The sequence below is a fragment of the Pelobates fuscus genome, chromosome 5, assembly GCF_036172605.1.
Source record: "Pelobates fuscus isolate aPelFus1 chromosome 5, aPelFus1.pri, whole genome shotgun sequence".
NCBI classification, from domain to species: domain Eukaryota; kingdom Metazoa; phylum Chordata; class Amphibia; order Anura; family Pelobatidae; genus Pelobates; species Pelobates fuscus.
This window is the reverse complement of record NC_086321.1, coordinates 204,816,596-204,841,007: the sequence shown is the minus strand read 5'-3', so window position 1 is coordinate 204,841,007 and position 24,412 is coordinate 204,816,596. Positions and strand designations below refer to the sequence as shown.

The window sequence follows — 24,412 nt, the reverse complement described above, 5'->3', positions numbered from 1 at the left end:
TCTATGCTATGTCTCTTAACTTAACAACTTATGTATAACAATGAGTATTTGCCGTTGGGGAACTGCAAATGTAATCGCATCTGATTATCTCTTGCACGCAAAAATAAAGAATTAAAAAACAAATAAGTTTTAACACTGCTCCACAGTATTTAAAGGCCCAGGAACAGCATACAAAAATCCATTATGCCCAAATGTAATTCCTAAAGGGCAATACATTCCAGGGCCATAGTCGCAGGGCAGAAGCTAGCGATCAGTCCTCTCCAATGCCCAGTGGCAAAGGGCAGTTTGTCACAAAACCCAACTCTGTTTCCAGTGTACCTACACTTTCATTTTTTGTTTTTTTAGAATTGATGTACTTGAAAAAAATTTGGGTTGGTTTTGCATTCTTTGGCTATCAATTTCTAATTTTCTAGTTTAGCCACTGTATTTGCCTTTTTGCAAGCGTTATTGGCTTCCTTATATCTTAAATAGGATGCCTCTGATTTGTTTGATTTAAATGCCCTTTTCTTATTTTTAGTATTTCAAATGCTTTATTAAAGTATTGTAACAGCATGAAGACATAGCATAAATGAGACTCGCAGGTCTCCGTTTCAGAGAGTAACAATGCGGCCTCGCAGGGCCTAGTAACTAAAACAGGTATATGTACGTTAAACATAAGTGGTGTATGTGTGTGCCTCATGGTGTATGTCTTTCCATTCCCCGTGTGGTAATTATGTGTTACCTTATTTCGGTGAGGTTGCGTTCTTTGAGCTTTCTATAGCAGTTCAGATTGCTGCGGTGGAATGGGATATGGGTGTCTTCCGTTAGGTGCGCTTCCCTCTCTTTATAAGTTTTTCGTGTCGAGGGGTATGTGTGTGCATTGCTGTGTCGCCCCTGTGGGTGCTTTTTGCCCCTTTGTTCCTCCCTACCCCCGCCCCTCCTTAGACAAGGTCCTTGCCCTAATGTTGGGCCAGGTGCTGTCCTGGTGTGTGCCTAAATCCTATGTCTCCTCCTCCACGCCCCCCCTCCCCCCCCTCCGGCTTCGAGTCCCTGCAAATTCGTTGGGGTTTATGTGTGTGGGCCATCGGCCCTGGCTCCTTAGGTTTCACTTCCCCTGATAGCAGCAGGCGCTCTCTCCCCCACCCCCGCCTAGTTCCTCTAGGTTTATTTGTGCGTTGCTTGTTGATGCCTCTAAGTTCCCGTTAATTCCCTTTTAAGTAAGGTATTACCTACGTCTCTCCCTCTTTTCATCCCTTTTCTTCTTTCGTGTAGAGTAGGCTAGTCCTTTTCCGTAGTTGGGTCTGGGCGGCTTTCCCCCCGTTCCCCCATCTGCCGCGGTCTATCTCATGCAAGTCTGGGTGTCTGTTTTTCGCCTCCCCCCCCTGTTGTTTCTGCGGTCCCCTCCCTCCCCTCGGCCCTCCTGTAGGTAGTATGATCTGTTCGTTTGTCCGTCTGGTACTAGCAGTCATGTTTTCTATCTGTTGGTGTATGTGCTGCTCTGTCTCTTTCGGGTGGGTCCCTGTCAGGAGGTCTCATCCGTCACGGCACCCCCCCTCTCCCGCGCGCCCCCCTGGGTGGGGGATAGGGAGACCCCCTAGGCCGGGAAACCCCAGTTAGAGGCCGGGGAGTTGGGCGGTCCCCCCCCGCCCTGCCGCTCCGGGTCCGCTCCCGTGGACCCTCGTCCCTCCATGCCCTCCGCTCCCGCTAACCACTTCGTCCAGTGATACCAGATCTGGTGGTATTTCTGAGCCTTATCTGCCTCCGTCATGATGAGCTCCTCGATTTCTCGGATGTCTTCTACCCTTCTGATCCAGTCCCTCATAGTTGGGACAGTTGTCTTTTTCCAATGGTTGGGGATTAGGCTGCGCGCCGCGTTGATCAGGTGTGGGAGCACTGTTTTTTTGTATCTCTTAGGTGGTATATCCGTGACATGCAGCAAGTATGCCTCGGGTTTTAGTTCAATGTCTGCCTCCGTTATCTCGATGATGGCTCTATGTACCTGTTCCCAGAAGTGCTGGATGTTCTGGCATTTCCACCATATGTGGAATTGGGTGCCAAGTTCCCTCCCACATCTCCAGCATTCTGGTTCACATTGACATCCTGCGTTCGTGAGTCTTTCCGGGGTCCTGTACCAATGGCTCAGTAGTTTGTATCCTGACTCGTGGTATTTCGTACTGATCGAGGATTTATGGGTGTTTTCGAATACTTGTTGCCATTGGTCCTCCGTCAGGGGTTCCTATGTCCTTCTCCCAATATCTGGTGTAGTATGGTAATGAGTTGCCTCTTCCGTCTGGGAGGATCATTTGGTATAGGGCCGAGATGCAGTGGTGTGGGAGAGTCTCTTGGTCACACATTGTTTCATAGGCCGTCAATGGCCTGCTCGCCGACCCCGGGTTTGGGATGGATTTTATGAGACTCCTCAGTTGGTGGTACCGGTATTGGGTCAGGAATCCTTGAAGTTCCGGAGCTGGCAGTTCCGCTAGGGGTTTCAACCCTCGTTCCGTGTGTACGTGTTGAAGTCTACACGTCTTCGGTAGTCCCAGCGCTGTTAGAAACTGCGGTGATGCTGCCGGGGGGAAGAGCGGGTTCCCCGCTATAGGGTACAATGGGGATATCTCAGGCGCTAGGTGTTTCCCCCGGGTCAGTGTCTTCCAAATGGTTATCGTGGCTTTGATAGTCGGGGGGTCTTGCGGGATCATTCCCTCCGCCCCTTTTGGCAGCCATGGGGTCGACGAGAAGCTCCCCTCTATCGCTATCCAGAGCTTTCCTGAGAGGGCCTGGGTCCATTCCACGATTCTCTGTAGGTGTACCGCCCATCTGTATTTCGTCAGATCCAGTAGTCCCAGGCCCCCCCTCATCTTTGTCCGGGTCAGGATCCCGTGATTCAGGCGCGCCTGTTTCCCTGCCCACACGTATTGGACAAACGCTCTGCGAGCCTTAACTAGGAACTCCCAGGGGATGTCCACCGGTAACGTTTGTAGGAGGTATAAGAGCCTTGGCAGGGGGTTCATTTTCAGAACATTTATCCTCCCCAGCCATGTGATATGTGGAAGCGTCCATTGTTGGAGGTCCCTTTGGATCCTGTCCAGAAGCGGTATGAAGTTCAGCTTGAACAGTTCCGATAGCCTTCCTGGTATGCGTACCCCCAGGTATCCGAGGGCCTCAGTGCACCATTGAAAGGGAAATGCTGAGCGAATCCTTCTTTCCGTGCCGGTGTCACACCCTATGTTCAGGATTTCCGATTTGCTATAATTTATCTTCAAGTTTGAGTAGCTGTGGTATATTCCAAATTCTGTCATGATCTCCTGGAGAGATGACTGCGGCTCTGTAATCGTGAAGAGGAGGTCATCGGCATACGCCGAGACTTTACTTCCCCCCCACGTCCCTCCTATTCCCCGTATCCTGGCGTTGGCTCGTATCGCATTGAGGAACGGTTCCAAGCGGAGGACGAATAGTAGGGGCGACAGGGGGCATCCCTGGCGCGTCCCATTTCGTATATCGAATGGTTGGGACAGTACGCCATTCACTCGGACCCGTGCCGCCGGGTTCCTGTAAAGGGCCCCGATCCAGGCAATCATATATGGTCCGAATCCTACTTGCGCCGGCGTTTCCATGAGGAAGGACCAATCTACCCTGTCGAACGCCTTTTCCGCATCCGTCGATATCAGCAGCGCCGGGGTAGTTCGCCATTGTGCAGTGTGCACCAGATTGATCACTTTCACCGTGTTGTCCCGTGCCTCACGGTTTCGAACGAATCCTACCTGATCCGGGTGTATCAGTTCCGGCAGGTGTGGCTGGATGCGAAGCGCCAGAATCTTTGTGAAAAGTTTCAGGTCGGCGTTCAACAGGGAGATCGGTCTATAGCTGGCGCAGTTCTTCCCATCCTTCCCCTCTTTTGGCAGCACCACCACGTGTGCCATGAGTGTGTTAGGTTCCAAGTAGCCTCCAGTTCTGATTGAGTTGAGTGCCGTCGTGAGGAGTGGTGCCAGGACTTGTGCATATGTCTTGTAATACTTGGCAGTGTACCCGTCCGGGCCCGGGTTCTTCCCTGCTTTGGCTAGCTTAATCGCCCCCAGTATTTCCTCCGTGGAGATGGGTTCCTCTAGAGCTGCTGTCGCTTCCGCAGTCAGTTTGGAAGTGGTGTGGCGCTTCACATATTGCTTGTCCTTGTCTTGGTGGGAGTTGATAAAGCGCTGCATAGTATCTCCTGAAGGCTTCTGCGATTGTCTTGGGGGTCTCATGGGCCTCGTTGTCATACTGAATGGAGTGTATCCAGCTTTTCTGTCTTTTCGCTCTCAGTGCTCGAGCGAGCATTTTGCTGCACTTATTTCCGTATACATAAAATGATTTCCTGGCAAGCTTAAATTGGAATTGGATCTTAGTCATGAGTTTTGATTGGAGTTCCGCTCTGGCTGCTGTCAGGCGTTTGTATGTTTCGTCGTCCATCGTTGTTTTGTGTTCAGCTTCCAGGTCTGCGACTTGTGTGATGGGCTCCGATATCTCTTGCGCGCGGATCCTTTTTTGGCGTGCCCCGTGTTGGATCAGAAGGCCTCGTATCAGACATTTATGGGATTCCCATACCACTGCTGGGTTCGATCCTTGCGTGGAATTCGTCTGGAAGAACTGCGTCAGGTTCTTGAGGATGTCGGCTTTGATTGCTGGGTGCTCGAGGAGCGTTTCGTTCAGTCTCCATATCCACTGCTTTTGGTTAGGTCTTGGGTGCTTGATGGAAATGAGCACCGGAGCGTGGTCCGACCACGTCATTGGTGGTATTCTAGCGGAGAGGAGGTTATCCAGCACTCTGTGTTGCAGAAAGAGGTAGTCGATCCGCGAGTAGGATTTATGCGCCGTCGAGTAGTATGTGTAATCTTTAGTGTTGTGTTGTAAGGTGCGCCAACAGTCCATAAGTTGATGTTCATGGAGGAGTGTTTTAACACCACGTATGATGTGGCCTGGGAGTGTCGATGTTCCGGACGACGTATCCATCCGTGGTACCAGTGGGACATTCAGGCCCCCCCCAATTACTATCGTGCCCTCTGCAAATTGTTCCAGCAAATCCAATGCCTTTTTCAGAAAGGTCTTTTGCCCTTTGTTCGGAAGGCAAATATTTGTGAAGGTGAATTTCATCTGGTGGATTGTACCTCTGAGGAACAGGTATCTTCCCTGACTCTCTTTCTGTTCCGCCTCCACCTGGAAGGGTGTCCCCGTCAAAAAAAGGATCGCCACGCCCTTGGAATCTGGGTGCTTGATTGTCGACAAAGTGGGTCTCCTGAAAAAAGGCTACCGACACTTTCAGTGCCCTGAGTTCCCTAAGTGCACTTGCTCTCTTTTGGGGGGAATTAAGTCCCCTTGCATTTATGGTGTAAACCACCATCCCCTCCCCAGTCCCTCCCTCCCCCTGGGCTCCGGGGGCACTGTGCGGCATTTTCCTACCTGCTGACTCGTGTCCCAGTCGCTTCTCCGGGCGGCAGCAGGCAGGAGGAAACAAGGGAGGAAGAGGAAGAGTCAGATGGTGGAGGGGAAGGAGAGAAGAAGGAGAGAACAGGAGAAAGAGAGAGAGAGAGAGAGAGAGAGAGAGAGAGAGAGAGAGGAAAGAGAAAGAAAGAAAAGGGGGGGGAAGGGGGGCGCCAAGTGTAGTCGTGGGACGGAAGGGGGCCCTACGGTCCGGGTCTCCCTCAGCGTCCACTCCACCTCCCTCCTTGTCCCTTTGTGATGCGTTAGTCCAGTGGTGTGTCGTCTCCTGACGACCTTTAGAGGGGCTATGTGCCTCTGGGTTCCTGTATGAGTCAGGGTTAAGTTGTGTCCTTCCTCTGTACTTAGTCCCAGGTATACGGCAGTATGCCCGTGGGGTAGTGTCTGGATTGTCCGGAATGGTCGTCCGTCCCCCGTGCCCAGTCTGTCGTCTTGAAAAGTCAGAGTGGCCCGTTACTGAGGTGTGTTACAGTGGGAAACCCCATTCCCCAGTAGCGCGTCTCTGGCTAAGTATGCCATCCATGTATGTGGTAGTGTGGTTGTTGCATTTCAATTCAGTTTGTTCGGTGCTCGTCTTTTTCCTTTATTTTCCCTCTGCCCTCCCTCTTCCTCCCTGCATGTCTCCTCCCGCCGGAAGGCCCTGTGCGCCTGTCACCTAGGTCAACATCCCTGTCTTGTCCTCCCTGACCTTCCCGCTGGCGTTCAATCTGAGGAGTTTTGTCCTCCTTTCTTCCCTTTTCCTTCCTCTCCCCCTCCTCTTCCTCCACCCCCTCCCTTCCTATCTTCCCCTCTCTCCCCCTTCTCCCTTCCCCCCCTCTGCCCCCCCCCTTCTCCTCTCTCCTCCGCTTTCCCCTGGGTGTTAATATTGGGGTTTTCTGTGGTATTTGGACTGGTGTCTGTGGCCCCCTGGTGGGTCCTCTAAGTTGTGTCTGGATTGTATGCGACTTCCCTATAATTTTGTTTCCGTGTCTTGGCAGCTTTTCCCTCCTCAGGGTGTCGTGTCAGCTGGTGCCTCCTGTCCCTGTACCCTATTTCCTCCTGTGTGTGGCCCGTGGCCCGTGGGCTTGGGTATGGTGCCCTAGCCCCGCTCCCTTCCTGCTCTTGCCGCCCACTCTGGGCCCTGCCGTGAGGGCTTTGTAACTGTGCCCCCCCCCCCCCTCCGTGAGCAGCTCAAGGACATATCTGGACACATACCTCCCCATAAGTAGGAGCAACTTGAGCTTCATAACAAAAATACCCGCTGGTCGCTCTTGTATACCCCAGCTACCACCCAGTAAACTTTCAGGTGTGTTAACCTATTTCTTTATACAAGTAAAACATCAATGAAAACTACATGTTAACTTATTAATGCGTCTGCCGGCCATTCTGTGTTTCTTATCCCTCCCGTCCCCCTCTCCCCTCCCGCTCCTTCGGTCCCGGTTTGTGGTACCCCCTCCCATGTCCCTCCCCCCCCCTTCGAGCAGGCCTCTGAGTGGTCTCGAGGTAATTGGGCAATATCAGCTGGTTAAACCTGATGTTGGTGGCGCTAATGAGTTGTGGGAGAGTGGGATAGTTAGTGGTGAGTACATATTGTGCTTAAGCCAGTTTTTCATTGTGTACTAGGGAGAATTCTATAGTAAGCCTCATGTTAAAGTCAAACAGGTTGTCCCAGTGTCCCTGCCAGGTTTCGGGTGGTCACAGTCCATTTACCAGTCCGCCGCCTCCTCTCGTGTGATTATTCCTCCGGGTTGGCCTGGGGGAGTGAGGAGAAGTCCGTCCCACTCACCCCCTCTGCTTGCAGTCTTCGGCTCGCCGTTTGTCCCGTGTTCCTCTCGTTCAAGGGGCAGTTGAGCCAATTCTGTATCGGTATGTCCGGGAGCCCTAGGGCCTCTAGGAAAGGGCGGACGTCTTCAGGTGTGCGGATGGTGGCTTCTGTAGTGCCCCTCCGGGCTGTAAAGGCAAACGGGAACATCCAGCGATATCTTATCTGTTCTTGTTGCAGCATTAGCGTGACAGGGCGCAACGCTCGTCGGGTCTGGAGTGTGAGGTGGGACAGGTCGTTAAACAGCTCCACTGTGTGACCCTCAAATCTCCATGTTCTCTCTGCACGTGCTCTCAGCATTATGTCCGCTTTCGTTTGATAGTCCTGTAGTCTGCGTACCACATCTCGTGGCGGTGCATCCGGTGGCGGGCGCGGGCGCAGGGCCCTGTGTGTTCTGTCCAGCAATATTCGTGCCTCCGGCGGCCTGCCCAGCAGTCTATTGAAAAGGCGGGTGAGTATCCCTCTCAAGTCTTCCTGATCATTACATTCTCTGATGCCTCTCACCCTTACGTTGTTTCTTCTACTACGGTTGTCGAGGTCCTCTATGTGCATGCGCATGTCTGTAATTTGCGCCGCCTGTTGCCGGACGGTAGCAGGTTCCAGGCCTTGTATCTGGGCTCTTTGTTCTTCCAGCGCAGTTACGCGGGTTTCTAGCGTTGTTAATGAGGTGCGGTACCCTTCACCTCTTCCACCATCTGTTGAAAATCTTCTTTTTTAGGTAGGGAAGCAAATAGAGCATACCAATCCGGTGTCAGCGGTGGCTGGGCATCATGCGCCTGTACGGATTCTGCCTCCGACACACTAGAGCTGGGAGAGGCCGGCGCCATGTTGGAGGCCTCGAGGCTTGCCGCCAAAATCGCCGGCGTCTGAAGGTAGCCCCTGATAGAGGTCGAGGGGGGTGTCCCCTGAGTTCGGGGAGTCGAGGGGGTCATTTGGGTGCGTTTGGTGCGACCCATGGATGGCATTTCACGCTTAATTTTGCGGTATTAGGGCATCTGGGGACGGAGCTCTGTATTTAGGCAGCCATCACCGTCCAGCGCCAGACCACGCCCCTTTTCTTATTTTTAATCTCTTGTTTTACTTCTCTAGTAAGCCACATTGGTTTTGATTTGTTTATTTTATATTTATTACCCAATGTTACATACTGAGAAATGTACCTTTCTAATATTTGTTTGAATAGTTTCCATTTATCCTCAGTGTTTTTATCACTAAGGAGTTTATGCCAGTCGATAGGTTTTAGAGCTGCCCTAATCTTTTTTGAAATTGGCTTTTTTTTTAATTATATGTTTTAGTATACCCCACATGCTTTTGCTTTTTTGAGTTTATTTAAAAAAAAGTACCATATTGTGATCACTATTTCCCAAATGCTCCCCTACTTGAATGTTGGTTAAAAGATCAACATTGTTTGTTATAACGAGATCCAGACAAGCAACCTTTCTAGTTGGTGCGTGTACTAGATGTGACATAAAGGTGTCATTTAACACATTCAAAAACCTGATTCCCCTTGCTGAAGTACTAGTCCCTCTATCCCAATTTATGTCCGGGTAATTAAAATCTCCAATAATTAACGTGTTACTTCGATTTGCAGCTTTCCCAATTTGCTCTAACAGCTGTTCTTTCTCAATAATATTTACATTAGGTGGTTTATAACATATCCCAACCAATAATTGATTTCCGTTTGTTTGCCCCAAGCAGATATCTACCCATAAAGCTTGTGCTCTCTTTGTTTTAAGCCTACTAGCCTGTACAGGCCAGGGAAGATGGCCAATAACCTGCTTTTGACTGAATTCCTTCCCCCTGGTATTTTCTGGCTTACATCACTCTGCTACTCCAAGATGGCTTCAGGCTCCACACTGCATATACAGATATAGAACAGACTGCAGCTGAGGCCCTGTGACAATTTTATTTGGTCTTAAATGCAACATTTTGGATGTGGCTGCAGAGCAGGGTGGGAAAGGTATGCTGTGCACCATCTCAAGCATTGCTGGGGTGCCCTCAGTCTTCCATTTCATCAGCGGAGAGCAGGAAGAGATCTCAGGCCCTGTCAACTTGATGGCACATTGCTGAGAGGACCTGGACAGAATTTTTTCTGCAGGCAGTGGGTGCCTGGGCTTTCACCCAGTACACAGCTTCCATCCCCGGGGCAAGCGTTACCGAGAAGCCAAGAGAACACACTATAAGATACGGAAAACTTTTGGTTCTGCTACTGGGACCTTTCAGTTTCGCTACCAGTGGGTACCAGAGCTTCTACAGCCACTCAAAACCACAATATCTTCCTGACCTTCAACAAGGTGTTGACTGACTTGTGGGGCAATGATTTTCTCTCCTGCAGTGGAGCTCCGGTTTAGTTATTCTATTATTTTTTTTTGTTTATCTCACAGTTTATTCTATTATTTTTTGCAGTTAAGTTGTTCCAGTATGGTCACACCTCTATGACTATAGTTAATCTGTTTATGAGCCTAAAAGCTTGCCCTTATTAACTCTGCTATACGTTTCCTCACTAGGAGCTATTTGATAAGCCTGGCCATTTAGTTAACCAGTCATTAATCAAGATGCAGTGCAAATAATTGTATAATCTTTATTCTGCCATGGCTCTGCTACTCTTATACCTTGTATATTTTAAAAAATGGGCACATTTACTCTGAGATGATTTATATATACAGTATAACATCTATGACAACTCATTGCCCGCTATGGTGTAGACACCTCTTAAAGTGATCCTTACAAAGAGTGGGAGCATGGATGAGGCTACCCACCAACGGACTGCATTGAACATAGTTCCCTCCCTGACTGAGACACAGAAAGCACAACTTGACTACCAATTTACGGCGGACGAAGTACAGAACACTATTTTAGTTCTTCCTCAGTAAACAGCACAAAGCCCAGAAGATTTTCGTCACATTATTGTATTAAACGTGCCCTGATTCTAAGCCTGCATCTAACTACTTTGTCTACTTATATATTACAGACAGGTCTCATACCATGAGAGATGCCAATTTTAGACCAATTTCTCTCCTGTATATTGATGTTAAAATGTATGCCAAATTGTTAGCAAACAGGTTATCCCGCCTGCTCCCTCTATTGGTTTTGGAGGAACAGGCTGGTTTTGTGCCAGGTCGCCATGCCGGTAATATTACCAGACACTTTCTGTATATCCTTGACCTGGTGCGTAAACCCCATGCCTCATGCATACCGCTTGCGGAAAAGGCATTATAACACAATTTCTCTCCACAAATTTAGCCTTCCTGGGGGCGGGGCCGGCCGCCGTGCTGAACGGACGCACAGAGGGAGAGCTCCTGAAACTTTGCTAACTTTAAGCTCCTAAAAGCCCGCAAAATTACCACCCGACAACCGACAGTTGAGCACCGGTGCAAGAAGCAGCCCTGGTCCCGAGGAGAGGCTTGCCGCGAGGTTCTAGTCCCTCGGTGGGGTGATCCATGTCCCGTAAGATGGGGATCGCTCGGGCGGTGAGTGGGGTGGACGGCCGCTGCCCAGCTATCCTGCCCACCAGCGGTACCGCGGAACCGGGAAGTTAGGGGGTCCGGCCCTGTCCCCCCCCCCCGGGCCGGTGGGGGTGATCCCGGCCCCCACCCTATGCTCCGTCGAGCACCCGCTCCCAAAATGGCGGAGACCGCATGGCAAACAACCCTGGCGAGAAAGCAACCGGACGTACCTTCCTCTCCTGATGCTGCACTCTGCATTGATTTAATGCCAAAGGCTCGCACACGAGGGAAGGGCAGCACCAACCCCCGCAGTGCCAGAGGGGAATGAGGCTGAAACGGGACAGTGCTACCAGGCCCTGGTATACCCTACCATGCCGCTCCACCTCTTATAGGAGGGTAGAAACGACAAGCCTTACACCCTAAAGTCAACATGCAGGGACTCTAAATTCTGAGAGAAGATGGCACTAAGGGAGCAGTAAGCTCAGACAGCCAAACTACTAACTACATTCCCACAACGGGGCTGGCAAGCACCCGACATGGGCGCACACTCCCTCCGGCAGACAGAGTCCACCAATGGCGATGAAAGAGACGAGGCCAAGTAAGAGGCCGCAACCCAGCGCGCAAGATCCAGTTACAAGCGGTATCCCACCGCATCAGAGACCCTGCAACACTCAGCCTGCCACCTAGGCAAGAGCCAAAGACCCTCCGGAATAGACACTCTACCCCACGGTGGGACCAGGCGTTGCCAAGGGAGCCAAGACAGCACACACCGCACAGCACTCCCCACCACCACCCAGAAGCGGGTCCCCGAGATCAGCAGGACAACCACACCAGCATACTGACACCTAGAGACTGTCCCAGAGCACAGAGCCGTGGCATCGGCTGAAGTCACCATATTACACAAGGTGTGGCACCCGCAATATTTAGGACATATCTTTAGGACATATCAGGTGCTGCACTCCTGGATCAGAGCTGGACGCTCCAACCTTACCTGCACCCCCCGCACGCAGCACACCACGCCAGAGATGGGGTCTAAGCACCATGTCCCCTCCAACACCCCGGACACTCTACGCAGCTGCCTTGGACGCTCACTGTCACATAACCTGTCGGTAACCACCAGGGATGTAAATATGTTAGTTACTGCACTAGCGAGTCTGATAGCATTCCTACTGTTATCTTGCCAAGCATAGTCATAAATGCAACTAGTTTAGCAATCTATAGCCAGAAGCAACTTGCCTAGATTAACTAATGACATAAGTATAGACACAAGAGCCTGGACTGGGCCAGACAAGCCTCATTCTAAACCTGTGTGCCTAGCTTTACTCACTCTTACGCCCCTAGGGAGCACTGCATGATTCGCGATTAAGGGTGGACACCTCAACGAGAACCATTATAATAGACGGCATTAATCAGTTTGAACTTAGTTTGTTTTATAACTTTGATGCAACTGTTCATAATCAACCTCGTATGTGACTAGGCTTGAAATATCACTATCATAACCTATAGTTCAGCATATATTCTCTAGTATGTTAATAATTTAACGGCACAGTGCATAATCTGTATATTAATCACTCTTCTCTAAGATATCTCACAATTGCCGATATAATTCTTTAATTCGCAACGACCTCACTAATGTCTACAACCTGCTTTATATAAAATTGTGCAACTGTATATTGTCGCGACCTTGTCTGCATTAACCCGCCTGTGTCTGCTGTTGTGGCACCATAGGCTTGCTTGTAAAATCTATTGCACCAAAAATAAAGAATTTAAAAAAAAAAAAATTTAGCCTTCCTCCAAATTTCATGTTGAGCATAGTGGCCCTCTACTCAATTACCAATTAGCAATAGTTCACAATTGGTGCTTCCTTTTCACACCCTTTGAACTTACCAACAGAAGACGGCAGGGATGCCCATTGTCTCCTCTTATATTCATTCTAGCTCTAGAGCCATTTATATAACATATTAAATAACATCCCAAAATAAAGGATGAAACATCCAATATCAGAGAACAATCCCTAGCATTATTTTCCGACGATATACTATTGTTTTCAACAGATCCACAAGAATCCCTACGCTCACTGGTTGACTTAATTGGCAAATACGCATGAGTCTCTTATTATTACTAAACAAACAAACAAGAGAATTACATATTTTAGGCCAAAACACCAAAAAAAAAAAGCAACAACAAAAAGTTGTCATAAACTCTGCTATTTGCTCAGCTTGCTACTTTGGTCTAGAGTTCTCTATTCTTTTATCCATCTTAAATAATTCTCCTGTTTAGTGAAAACACCCTAAAGCACACCCTTAGACAACTCTTTATAGTCTAAGCTTCGCCAAAGAAATCTCTAAAGATGTTGAGATTTTTAATAAATAATGTTATAATTTTATATGTTACATCTGTCGTATAGGTATTTAGAACTGGACACTTACCATGTCCCACAACAAAGGGATTCCAGCATAGTTGTTTCAGTAGCTGATCAATTGCAGGGAATCTTGCAAGTGCTGAATTTAGACTCTGTAAGAAGGAAATACATATGAAAGACTGAAAACTTCTAACTTATAATATTATAAAAACTAAAAGTCAGAGCATTTGACAAAAATGTATTTTGTAAATAATAATCCATTTATATAAATCTATTTAGCATAGAAAACTGAAAATAGCTAGCACTATCTGTGACAAATGCGCTTTTCTAAGGATGTTTGCCGCAAACTGGAGGAGTGTGGAAGCTGGCCTTCTGCCTCCAACGACTATGGTCCAGGTCTGAGACCCCATTCGGGAGTTGTTACCCTGCCCAGCCGCCATTAGCGCTCAGATCAGGGATGTTTGTGGATATATGACATGTGGGGTTATTGTATGTTTTTATGATGTTTTGGGGTACTTTTATGTTTTTTGTTTGGCTCTCTGTTCCTGGGAGATAATTAGCTTACCAGTCTTTAACTCAACTATCTCCCAGGCACAGAGATTCCTGGGAGGGTCCTGTAATGTATTGTTTGGAGACCACCTGCTGGTTCTGTTGATTAAAAGGCATAGTTTGGCTCATAGAAATCAGTTTTACTAACAAATAAGTGTTGTCTAGTTACTGGGAGGGGAAAGGGCTATTCACTACTCCGCATCTGGTTAAAGCTCGTGGAGGATTCAGCAGGGAAAGTCGTTATAAGGACTATAGCTCCCAGGACTGTGTGTTGTTCAGTCCCTGGGAGGAAATAGAGCTAGTCCCTTTTCTTGTTCCAGGACGGAGATGCTCCAGGAGGACCCCAGTCCACGGCGACTGGTGGAGAGGCGCTGAGGTTTTCCCCGGTTCCAGCTAGGAAGCAATCCTTAGCAGAGGTACCCAGTCAGGGTACAGGGAGCTCTGCAACACTATCCAAATCATCACCTCCATGTCTCTGATGTAATAAGTCACTGTATCTCCCTTACCGAGCGTGCTCTGGCATTTCCTGTGACTGGTAGGAAAATGAGAACGTTTAACAGTGTTGCTCTGTATTTTCCATTTTGTTATTGAATGTTGCTGCCACTTAAACAACTGAAAAACTGAAACGTAAAGGGATACTCTGAGGAAAAAAATTAAACCTGTCTTCTATGGAGATTGTGCGAGTCACAGCCAGGGGAGGAGAGGCTAAGACAGAATACACAGAAACAAAACTCCTAAATGGCAGAGAATTGATCATTGATTTAAGTAAAGGGACACTATCATCACTAAAACAACTCTAGCTTAATTAAGCAGTTTGTGGTGTATAAATCATGGCCTTGCAGTCTCACTGTTAAATTCTCTGTCATTTAGGAGTTATATCACTTTGTTTATACAGCCCAAGTCACACCATTCCTGCATGTGACTTACACAGCCTTCCTAAACATTTCCTGTAGATAGTCATCTAATGTTTACACTTCCTTTATTGCAAATTCTGTTTCATTGAGAATGTCCTATCTCCTACTCTGTTAATAGCTTGCTAGACCCTGCAAGAGCCTCCTGTGTGTAATTAAACTTAAATTTACAGAACAGAAGATAACTTTTATAGTAAAAGTATAGTTATATGTGATTGAAAATGAAACCTGTAACAAACACTGGTACTACATTCCCCGTTCGTTTGGTTCCTCCCGAACCTCTAGATATTTAGTGATTATAGCTCGCAGTTCGGGTGTTGATTCCTACTTCCAAGGAATCAAAGTACAGCATACAAGTAAATTCAGCAGTTAAGCAATCCCTTCCCAATATATCAGTCTGTCAATCTTTATTGGTACACACAGCTTTTATGCATTGCCCCATACAAGAGGTCATATCCCAGCATTCTCCCTACCTGGGAGCCAAAGGCAGGAAAAGAGGTTGCTGTCCCTTTTTCTCCAAGTAGTAGTCTTTCACACAAAACAACAGGGGGCTTCTTCTTTCCAGGAGCCTCTGTGCCTGTGAGCCAAAGCGCGGGAAAAGAGGTTGCCCCTTTGTCTCCCAGGCACAGAAAAGCCAGCAAAACAAGCCAGTGTCCCCACCAACCGCAGAAGTCCCCACCGCTGCAATAAATTCACAAAATGCTTCACAAAACAAGGTCTGAAGGTCAAAGATATTCCTAAACATAGAAAGTTTGCTCTGTCTGTTAGCCAAGGCTCCATTAAGGGCATTAAGCCTGGCCCTGACTATACACTATGATTGGTTCGAGTGGATGAGATTTGTGATTACATGTCATTTCTGGCACTCCAAAGAACTAAAAATAGAAAAAATAAAGCAGACGGTGCAGTATGTTTGATACTGCAATCTTTAAAACGACAATTTATTGAACTTAAAGGGACACTATAGTCATCAACACCACTTCAGCTCACCCACACCACTTCAGCTCAATGAGAGGTCACTAGCGCAGAGGGAGCCCGGCCCTGGAATAAGGTAAGTGACTCAATGGGTTTTAACCCCTGCAGTGCCACGGGAGGGGGAGCCTGAGGGTGGGGGCACCCTCAGGGCACTATAGTGTCAGGAAAACCACTTTTTTTTCCTGACACTATAGTGATCCTTTAAGTTAAAAGAACACTATATAAACTAGCTTAATGTTGTGGTTCTGATATCTGTAGCCCTTTGCTACAGACTTTTCAATGTAAACACTGCCTTTTCAAAGAAAAGGCAGTGTTTACATTGCTGCCTAGTAACATCTCTGGCAGCAGTCACTCAGACGGTCACTAGAGGTCAGTGTTGATTTTGGCAGCAAATTTAAATTTGGTTTTAGTCATAGGCTTTTGACTAAAAAGCTTTTTTAGTTTTACTCGTATTTTACTCATCTGAATTGTTTTAGTTTTAGTCAACTAAATCTCCAATAGATTTTTAGGTGACATGACGAAAATCTAATGGTTTTAAATAAAGTCTCTGTCTCTTTTTCCCCTTCCCCAGCGTGTCTCTTTGGGTCCCCCCCGGATCCCCATGTGTCTCATTCCCTCAGCCGTCCATTAGTCTAATTTCTTCTCCTCCCTCCCTCACCCATGTGGCTTACAGGCCATTGTTAATTTTGATGAAAAATTTCAAAATTAGTTTTAGTCAGTGTTTTGACTAAAAAGCCATTTTAGTTTTAGTCATTTGAATTGTTTTAGTTTTAGTCGACTTAAATTGTTAGTCCAAAAATTAACACTGCTAGAGGTGCTTATCATCTCAATGTTGCACAGCATGCAGCACCTACATTTAGCATCTCCACGCTCTGCATGGAGGTACAGAACATTCCTCATAGAGATGCACTAATTCAATGCACCTCTACGTATGAGGAGATGCTAAAAGGTGCAGTGTGGCATTTTGCTTCCTGGGGTGCTTCGGGTGTCAGTGTTGCACAATGTGCAGCACTGCATTCAGCGTCACAACGCTCTGCATTAAGGCGCATTAATGTTCCCCTTAGAGATGCATCTCTATAAGGAGATGCTGATTGGTGCAGTGCTATGTTTTGCCTCACATGTTAAATAGCCTCCCGATACTTTCCTAAGGGGAGGTGGAGACAGCCATGGTGAGATCAGAGTGGCATGTGAAAAAAGATATGTAAAAACACCTTTTCAGAGCAATCGGAGTGGGGCCGGAGATCTAAACAGCCATCCCAGGGCTACAGCATCAGGAATACATGTTTGTATAGCGGACACTATAATGTTCCTTTAATAAAAACAAATTCACAGCATATAACATAGAATCATCAGCACATTAATTTCCGGGTCACATGCCACACCCTACGCGTTTTGTCTGCCAGGACTTCCTCAGAGGTAGAAAATACTGGGAAATGTAAACAACCCCTAACTTGCATTGAGTATATTTTTTTACACACATGGTGTATTTGAGGTTGTAATGTATGTATGTATATATTTATATATATATATATATATATATATATATATATATATATATATATATATATATATATATATACACATACATGCATACATACATACATACATACACACACACACACACTCACACTAATTACATAGTGATAGCAGGGACAGCATGCAGTTGCTTCAGCATGAGAGGGAGTTCTCTCTCTCTCATACTGCAATCACAAAGTAGAGAGCAGTGCATGGGTAGTTTGAACACACTTCATGTATCAAGTAAAACTTTGGATATAAAAATGTTTGCCTGTACTGTGCAGAAAGTGTACTGTACTACATTGTCACTCAGATAAACAAATGCAAAGTTTGAGCCTGATGAAGTACTATGTGACATTGTAACACTGACCAGTTCAGGTCCGATGAACCACTTGATCATCGCTGACCAGAACAGGATTACTGGTAAAACAATATTGTTAGGTGTACAGTGATGAGGAAATTGAAAAATGTAGTAAAATTATTATAGACCTCCTATCAAAGTCTTCTATGTTGCAGGGCTTGGTTGAGTTTTAAACTCCAAGGCTTTATGTGAGCTGCACTATACCTGCTCCTGAGATTTATGGCTGGAATATAAGCTTTTAAAGTGGGTGCTGAACAGGGATAATGTACATGTAAAAAATGTGATAACCATCTGTTGGTGCAATAAACATAACATCTTTGTTTTACATGCAGGACTCACTCTAGACTTTCTGGGGCCACGCACAGAGACAATCCATTGAAAGGCAAGCTAATAAGTGTACCAAAGCAGCAACAGATCACAAAATGGCATTTCTTGCTCATTATAGCTATCTATAAATCATCATTATTGCCTGGCTGCAGCAGAATTCCGCTAGCAAACCAGAGATGCTGTTGTTTACGGTTTCCATTAACAAGGCACATTAATCTTAAAAGTACATGGACCCTGCTGTCTGACTGTAAATTTGACCTACCAAAAGATAATAGGATTCTGGCTAATTGGATTGGCAAAGACCGCATGATTACTTACCGATAAAATGCAAAACATGGTTTCTGTTCGTAAAATTGATCAGATACAGTACTAACCCATTACACGCACTCAGTCTGTAATGCACGATTTTGGATAAAAAGACAAAAGCTGTATAGGAGGCAAGCAAGTTAAACCCACTTGTGTTTTTTTTTTCCAGTTTTAGAACTAGTAATATCAAATGCAAGCCTTCTAGCATGGGAACTTTAAAGGAACACTATAGCTTTAGGAATACAAATATGTATTCCTAATTCTATAAGGCCCTAATTACCATTTAGGTGACTGGGGTGATTTACTTACCTTTCAGCGCTGATCTCCTCAAAGTGGCTCGGTCTCTTTGGCTGAGATCATTATTATTATTATTATTCTTGGTATCTATATAGCGCCAACTAATTCCCCAGTGCCTTACAATATTATGAAAGGGGGGAAATTTACAATAAATTAGATAATTAAACAGGCCATCAATGCTTTCCACAGAAAAGCATTGGGAGTCTAGGGCTCATCTATGCCAAAATACCGGGCTACACCAATCAGATGGTCTCATGAGGAATAAAATAGAGTTTTACTATGCTATTTAGTGGAAGCAACTCTAATGACTGTCATATATTGGCTGCTACTAAAGGCAGGTTAACCCTGCAATGTAAACATTGCCAATTCTGTGGATGTCAATGTTTTTAACAGCAGAGTTAAAAAGGGGGCACATAGCACCCAGACCATTTCATTGAGATGAAGCGGTCAGTGACTATAGTGTTAATTTAATGTGCATATGTTTAAAAAAGAAAAGAGTGAAAAATTCTTCATGCAGAGTAGTTCTCTACATACAGCTGAATAGACCCTTTACATGCACAGTTATAAAGAACTGCTTAAAGGACCACTATAGGCACCCACACTACTTCAGCTTAATGAAGTGGTCTGGGTGCCAGGTCCAGCTAGGTTTTACCCTTTTTTCTATAAACATAGTTTCAGAGAAACTGCAATGTTTATAATAGGGATAATCCAGCCTCTAATGGCTGTCTCATTGACAGCCGCTAGAGGCGCTTCTGCGCTTCTCACTGTGATTTTCACAGTGAGAAGATTCCAGCTTCCATAGGAAAGCATTGTGAACTGGCTGAATGCGCGTGCAGCTCCTGCCGCTCATGCGCATTCAGCCGATGACGGCGAAATAGAGGAGGAGGTGAGTCCCCCGCCCGACGCTGGAGAAAGAGGTAAGTTTAACCCCTTCCTCCCCCTAGAACTCGGCGGGAGGGGGACCCTGAGGGTGGGGGCACCCTCAGGGCACTATAGTGCCAGGAAAACGAGTATGTTTTCCTGGCACTATAGTGGTCCTTTAAACAACTGAATTTTGATGAGGACTGCACTTGATTATTACTGCTGAACAAGGCTTTCACCATTCTCACTGAACTCCAGATTAGAATGTAATCAGCCAGGAAGAGGGATTTCCAAGACAGAGAGTAATATTTATCTGAAGACCCAACAAGAATCCATTAGTCCCAAAGAACACTCAGATATGCAACGTTGAGGGCAAAGCATTAATATATAAAAGAAAAGAAAAGGCTGTGCCAAACAAATCAATAAAAGTAAATAAAATAAAAATAAAATAAATAGTCCAATTGAGAAAAATCCAAATAAGATAAAAAGTTAGTCTTAACTTAACCATATTTTATTCCATATTGATAAAGCCACTGTGGGCGAAACGCGTTTATGGATATTTAATTGTATATTTTAATTTATTAAAGACTTCTTTGGTCACTATTTTGTTTGTGCCAAGAATCTTTATATACATTTCTTCACCTGGCATTTTATACTACTGGACTCCAAGAAATCCTTGGTGGGGATTATTCCACCTACGCTGTCATCAAGGAGCAGTCAGCCTGCTCCACCTTTGTGAGTACCATTTCATTTATTTATTTTATTCTCCAACTGCTTTTATATTCTCTTTGAGTGGCACTTACCTCTGAAGAAAAAGAAAACTGCATTGTATCCAACAAGCGGGGATTTGCTACATCATTTTCCTTTTTTATATATTATACCTTTGAGAACTTATTACACTATTTCAGATATCTGTTTTATTTTCACATATCATTTGATCACCTGAGGAAGGACTACACCACTGCTGTAATTTATCTTAAAGAAGATACATCAAGTTAAGACTGACTTTTTATCTTATTTGGATTTTTCTCAATTGGACTATTTATTTTATTTTATTTACTTTTATTGATTTGTTTGGCGCAGCTTTTTCTTTTCTTTTATCTATTTGTGTCCAAAGGGTCTTGAGGGATTCCCTTTTAAAGTTGCTGCCTTGTTTTGTTCTGTTTTTAAGCGCTAACCCTTTTCACTCCGTTCAAAGCATTAATATGTTTACTGGAAAAAACACACAGTATAAAAGCATTGTTGAGTGGAGTTAAATAATAGAAAAGAAACATCAGTACTAAGTAAAGACTCCTAACAATAAAAGATACATGGTAGCATGGGATCATATTTGGGTGTGTAAGGGTGCTCTGTGTTTTGTCCCCTTACTGCTTATCTTTCTTGAGAGAGGGGCTATGATCCCTGGTAACCTAGCACGGGTTCCAGTACCCTGGTGGGGGCGCAACACACAAGCCCAAAAGCTGTAAAAAAAATTGCGATTTCAGCACCTAGAGGGTGACCAAAACCCACAAATTAATGGCCCAAAATAAAAATAAGAGGCAGACCTAAAAAGGAGACTGGGTGGGATTCTTTACAGCCTGAACACCGCAAATTAAAAACTTGGGCCTGCAGGATGTGGAACAAGATAATAAATCCCCCTCTTGAATTTCTTACCCCCATTAGTATATCTTATTCCTCGTTTTTCCTCTCTGTGCGTCTCTTACACCCCTCCCTTTGTTTGTCTCTTTCTATCCCAGCACCTTTGTGTGTTTCTTGAGTCACTCAGACCCTTTATATTTCTTTCTCCCATTCCCCATCTCCTCTGTGTGCTTCTTCCCTCCCAGCCCTTTTTGTGTATCTCTTTCTTCCCTTGCTCACCCCTACATGTCTATTTCTCTCCCCCAGACCCTCTATTAGTCTTTCTTCCCCCAGCCCTTTTTGTGTGTGTCTTCCTCCCTTTTCCAGCTCCTCTCTGCGTCTCATCATCCCAGCACTTTGTCTTCTTCTTCCTCCAGCCCCTCTGTGTCTCTATGTCTACCTCTCCCCATGTGTCTCTTTTGCCTCTTTTGCACCTTCCCCAGTCCCTCTGTGTATTTTTGTCCCTCCAGTCCCTTTATGTCTTAGTCCCCAAAGATCCTTTGGGTCTCTTTGTCCCCCCGAGCCCCTCTGGGTCTCTTTGTCCCCCCCGAGCCCCTCTGGGTCTCTTTGTCCCCCCCGAGCCCCTCTGGGTCTCTTTGTCCCCCCCGAGCCCCTCTGGGTCTCTTTGTCCCCCCCGAGCCCCTCTGGGTCTCTTTGTCCCCCCCCAGAGCCCCTCTGGGTCTCTTTGTCCCCCCCCAGAGCCCCTCTGGGTCTCTTTGTCCCCCCCCCAGAGCCCCTCTGGGTCTCTTTGTCCCCCCCCAGAGCCCCTCTGGGTCTCTTTGTCCCCCCCCAGAGCCCCTCTGGGTCTCTTTGTCCCCCCCAGAGCCCCTCTGGGTCTCTTTGTCCCCCCCCAGAGCCCCTCTGGGTCTCTTTGTCCCCCCCCAGAGCCCCTCTGGGTCTCTTTGTCCCCCCCAGAGCCCCTCTGGGTCTCTTTGTCCCCCCCAGAGCCCCTCTGGGTCTCTTTGTCCCCCCCAGAGCCCCTCTGGGTCTCTTTGTCCCCCCCAGAGCCCCTATGGGTCTCTTTGTCCCCCCCAGAGCCCCTCTGGGTCTCTTTGTCCCCCCCAGAGCCCCTCTGGGTCTCTTTGTCCCCCCCAGAGCCCCTCTGGGTCTCTTTGTCCCCCCCAGAGTCCCTCTGGGTCTCTTTGTCCCCCCAGAGCCCCTCTGGGTCTCTTTGTCCCCCCGAGCCCCTCTGGGTCTTTTTGTCCCCCCGAGCCCCTCTGGGTCTCTTTGTCCCCCAGAGCCCCTCTGGGTCTCTTTGTCCCCCAGAGCCCCTCTGGGTCTCTTTGTCCCCCAGAGCCCCTCTGGGTCTCTTTGTCCCCCAGAGCCCCTCTGGGTCTCTTTGTCCCCCAGAGCCCCTCTGGGTCTCTTTGTCCCCCAGAGCCCCTCTGGGTCTCTTTGTCCCCCAGAGCCCCTCTGGGTCTCTTTGTCCCCCGAGCTCCTATGGGTCTCTTTGTCCACCGAGCCCCTCTGGGTCTCTTTGTCCCCCGAGCCCCTCTGTGTCTCTGTTGCCTGAGCCACTCTGTGTATTAGCTTGGTTGCTACATCTAAGTGCTGCTTCTAAGTGTGTGATTGGAGATATTCTGGAGAGTTTCACAGAATCTTCAACTGTCTAAGATTTTGCTAAGAGGTTTCTTTTATTTACGGTTACAGGTACGATTCATCTATATAGCAAGGGTGGGCAATTTTCGGCCATCCAGATGTTTTGGACTACATCTCCCATAATGCTCTTAGGGCCATAATGCTAGCAAAGCATCAAGGGAGATGTAGTCCATAACATCTGGAGGGACGAAGATTGCCCACCCCTGATCTTAAGGAAAAGGTTACTGATTGCACAAGGTTTGATTTCCTGTTGGTAATTGGTAAGGCATTTGATTTGATTACCTAGGTGCTTGCTATTGATTGTTGGTTAATTAACTATTGTTTGCAAATAAGCATAGGCCTACCCAGGTGTTAAACATTCCTAGTGGGTGATGCTTTTAGGAGTTATACAAGGGCTGTGGTCATTAGCTTGGCTAATATAGCTTGGTTGCTACATCTAAGTGTGTGATTGGAGATATTCTGGAGAGTGCTGCTTCTAAGTGTGTGATTGGAGATATTCTGGATATAAACTGGAGGTAATCTGAGGTACACAGGAGGACAAAAAAATAAAAAAAAATGTAATATTTGTTTGATTTAAATGATTCACCTCATTAACCCCTTAAGACCGGAGGGCGTACAATTACGCCCTATTTTAAGCGGCTCTAAACGCCGCCGGGCGTAACTGTGCGCCCTCCGGTCTTTTCTTACTTACCCGGTCGCCGGCGATCCCACTCCGGCGATCGCGGTTGGGGGAACTCCCAGGGAGCCCCCGCGGCACATCCGTCCTCTTCAGCCCTCCAGGGCCATGTGAGAGTGAGGTCCTTGTGAGTACCTCACAATCACATGGCCGGGATAGCTGGCTCCGGCATTGCCAGCAGGGGGACTGCCTGTAATGACAGGTAGTCCCCCTGCTGGCTGAAAAAAAAAAAAATAAAATTAATCAGTGTAAAAAAAATAAAAAATAATATACTTAGATCATTTATATATATTATATATATGATCTAAGTATATATATATATATATATACACACACACTCTGTCTAGGTGTATTTTACTATTAATTAATTAAAAATGTAAATACGTAAAAAAATAAAATTAAAAAATGAATTAAAAATAAATAATTAAAAAATATACAGATGTGTGTTATTTCGTTCTAACTGTATTGTGATATTAATATATATTTATATCAAAATACACGTAGAACGAATATATATATATATATAAATAAACACGTATATAACCCTATATATATATATATATATATATATATACCTATATATAAATAAAAATATATTTTTAAAAATTATATATATATACACACATATATATATATATATATATATATATATATACATACACACACACACATATATTAATTCTACACATATATTTATGTAATATTTTTACATAATTAGGTATCCTAATTAATTACAACTAGCGGGACCTGCCTGACAACCCATGCCGAAAGTATAGGGAATTTAATTTGCTAGCACTATATTTAACCCTATAACTTTCCAAGACACCATAAAACCTGTACATGGGGGGTACTGTTTTACTCAGGAGACTTCGCTGAACACAAATACCGGTATTAGTGTTTCAAAACAGTAAAATGATGATATCGCCAGTAAAAGTGACGTTTTTTGTATTGTTCACGCACAAACAGCACTTACACGGACGATATTATTGCTGCAATACTTTTTACTGTTTTGAAACACAAATATTTGTGTTCAGCAAAGTCTTCCGAGTACAACAGTACCCCCCTCATGTACAGGTTTTATGGTGTTTTCAAAAGTTACAGTGTCAAATATAAGGCTTGTGTTTCATTTTTTTCACATTACAATTCGCAAGATTGCTTACGTTGACTTTATGACCCTATGGTAGCCCAAGAATGAAAATTAACCCTATGATGGCATACCATTTGCAATAGTAGACAACCCAAGGTATTGCAAATGGGGTATGTCTTTTTAGTAGCCACTTAGTCACAAACACTGGCCAAAATTTGGCGTTTTTTTTGCATTTTTCACACAAAAACAAATACTAACGCTAACTTTGGCCAGTGTT

At 46.0% G+C, this 24,412-nt stretch overlaps 1 protein-coding gene across 1 annotated transcript in view; it reads right to left on the bottom strand.

Annotated features, from left to right (window-relative positions):
• Positions 1 to 24,412, bottom strand: part of FANCC (FA complementation group C) — a 220,412-nt gene that overhangs the window by 179,435 nt on the left and 16,565 nt on the right. The window contains exon 3 of the mRNA XM_063454967.1: positions 13,125 to 13,209. Within this exon, the coding sequence (XP_063311037.1) occupies positions 13,125 to 13,209 (85 nt within the window). The remainder of the gene's footprint in view (positions 1 to 13,124; positions 13,210 to 24,412) is intronic.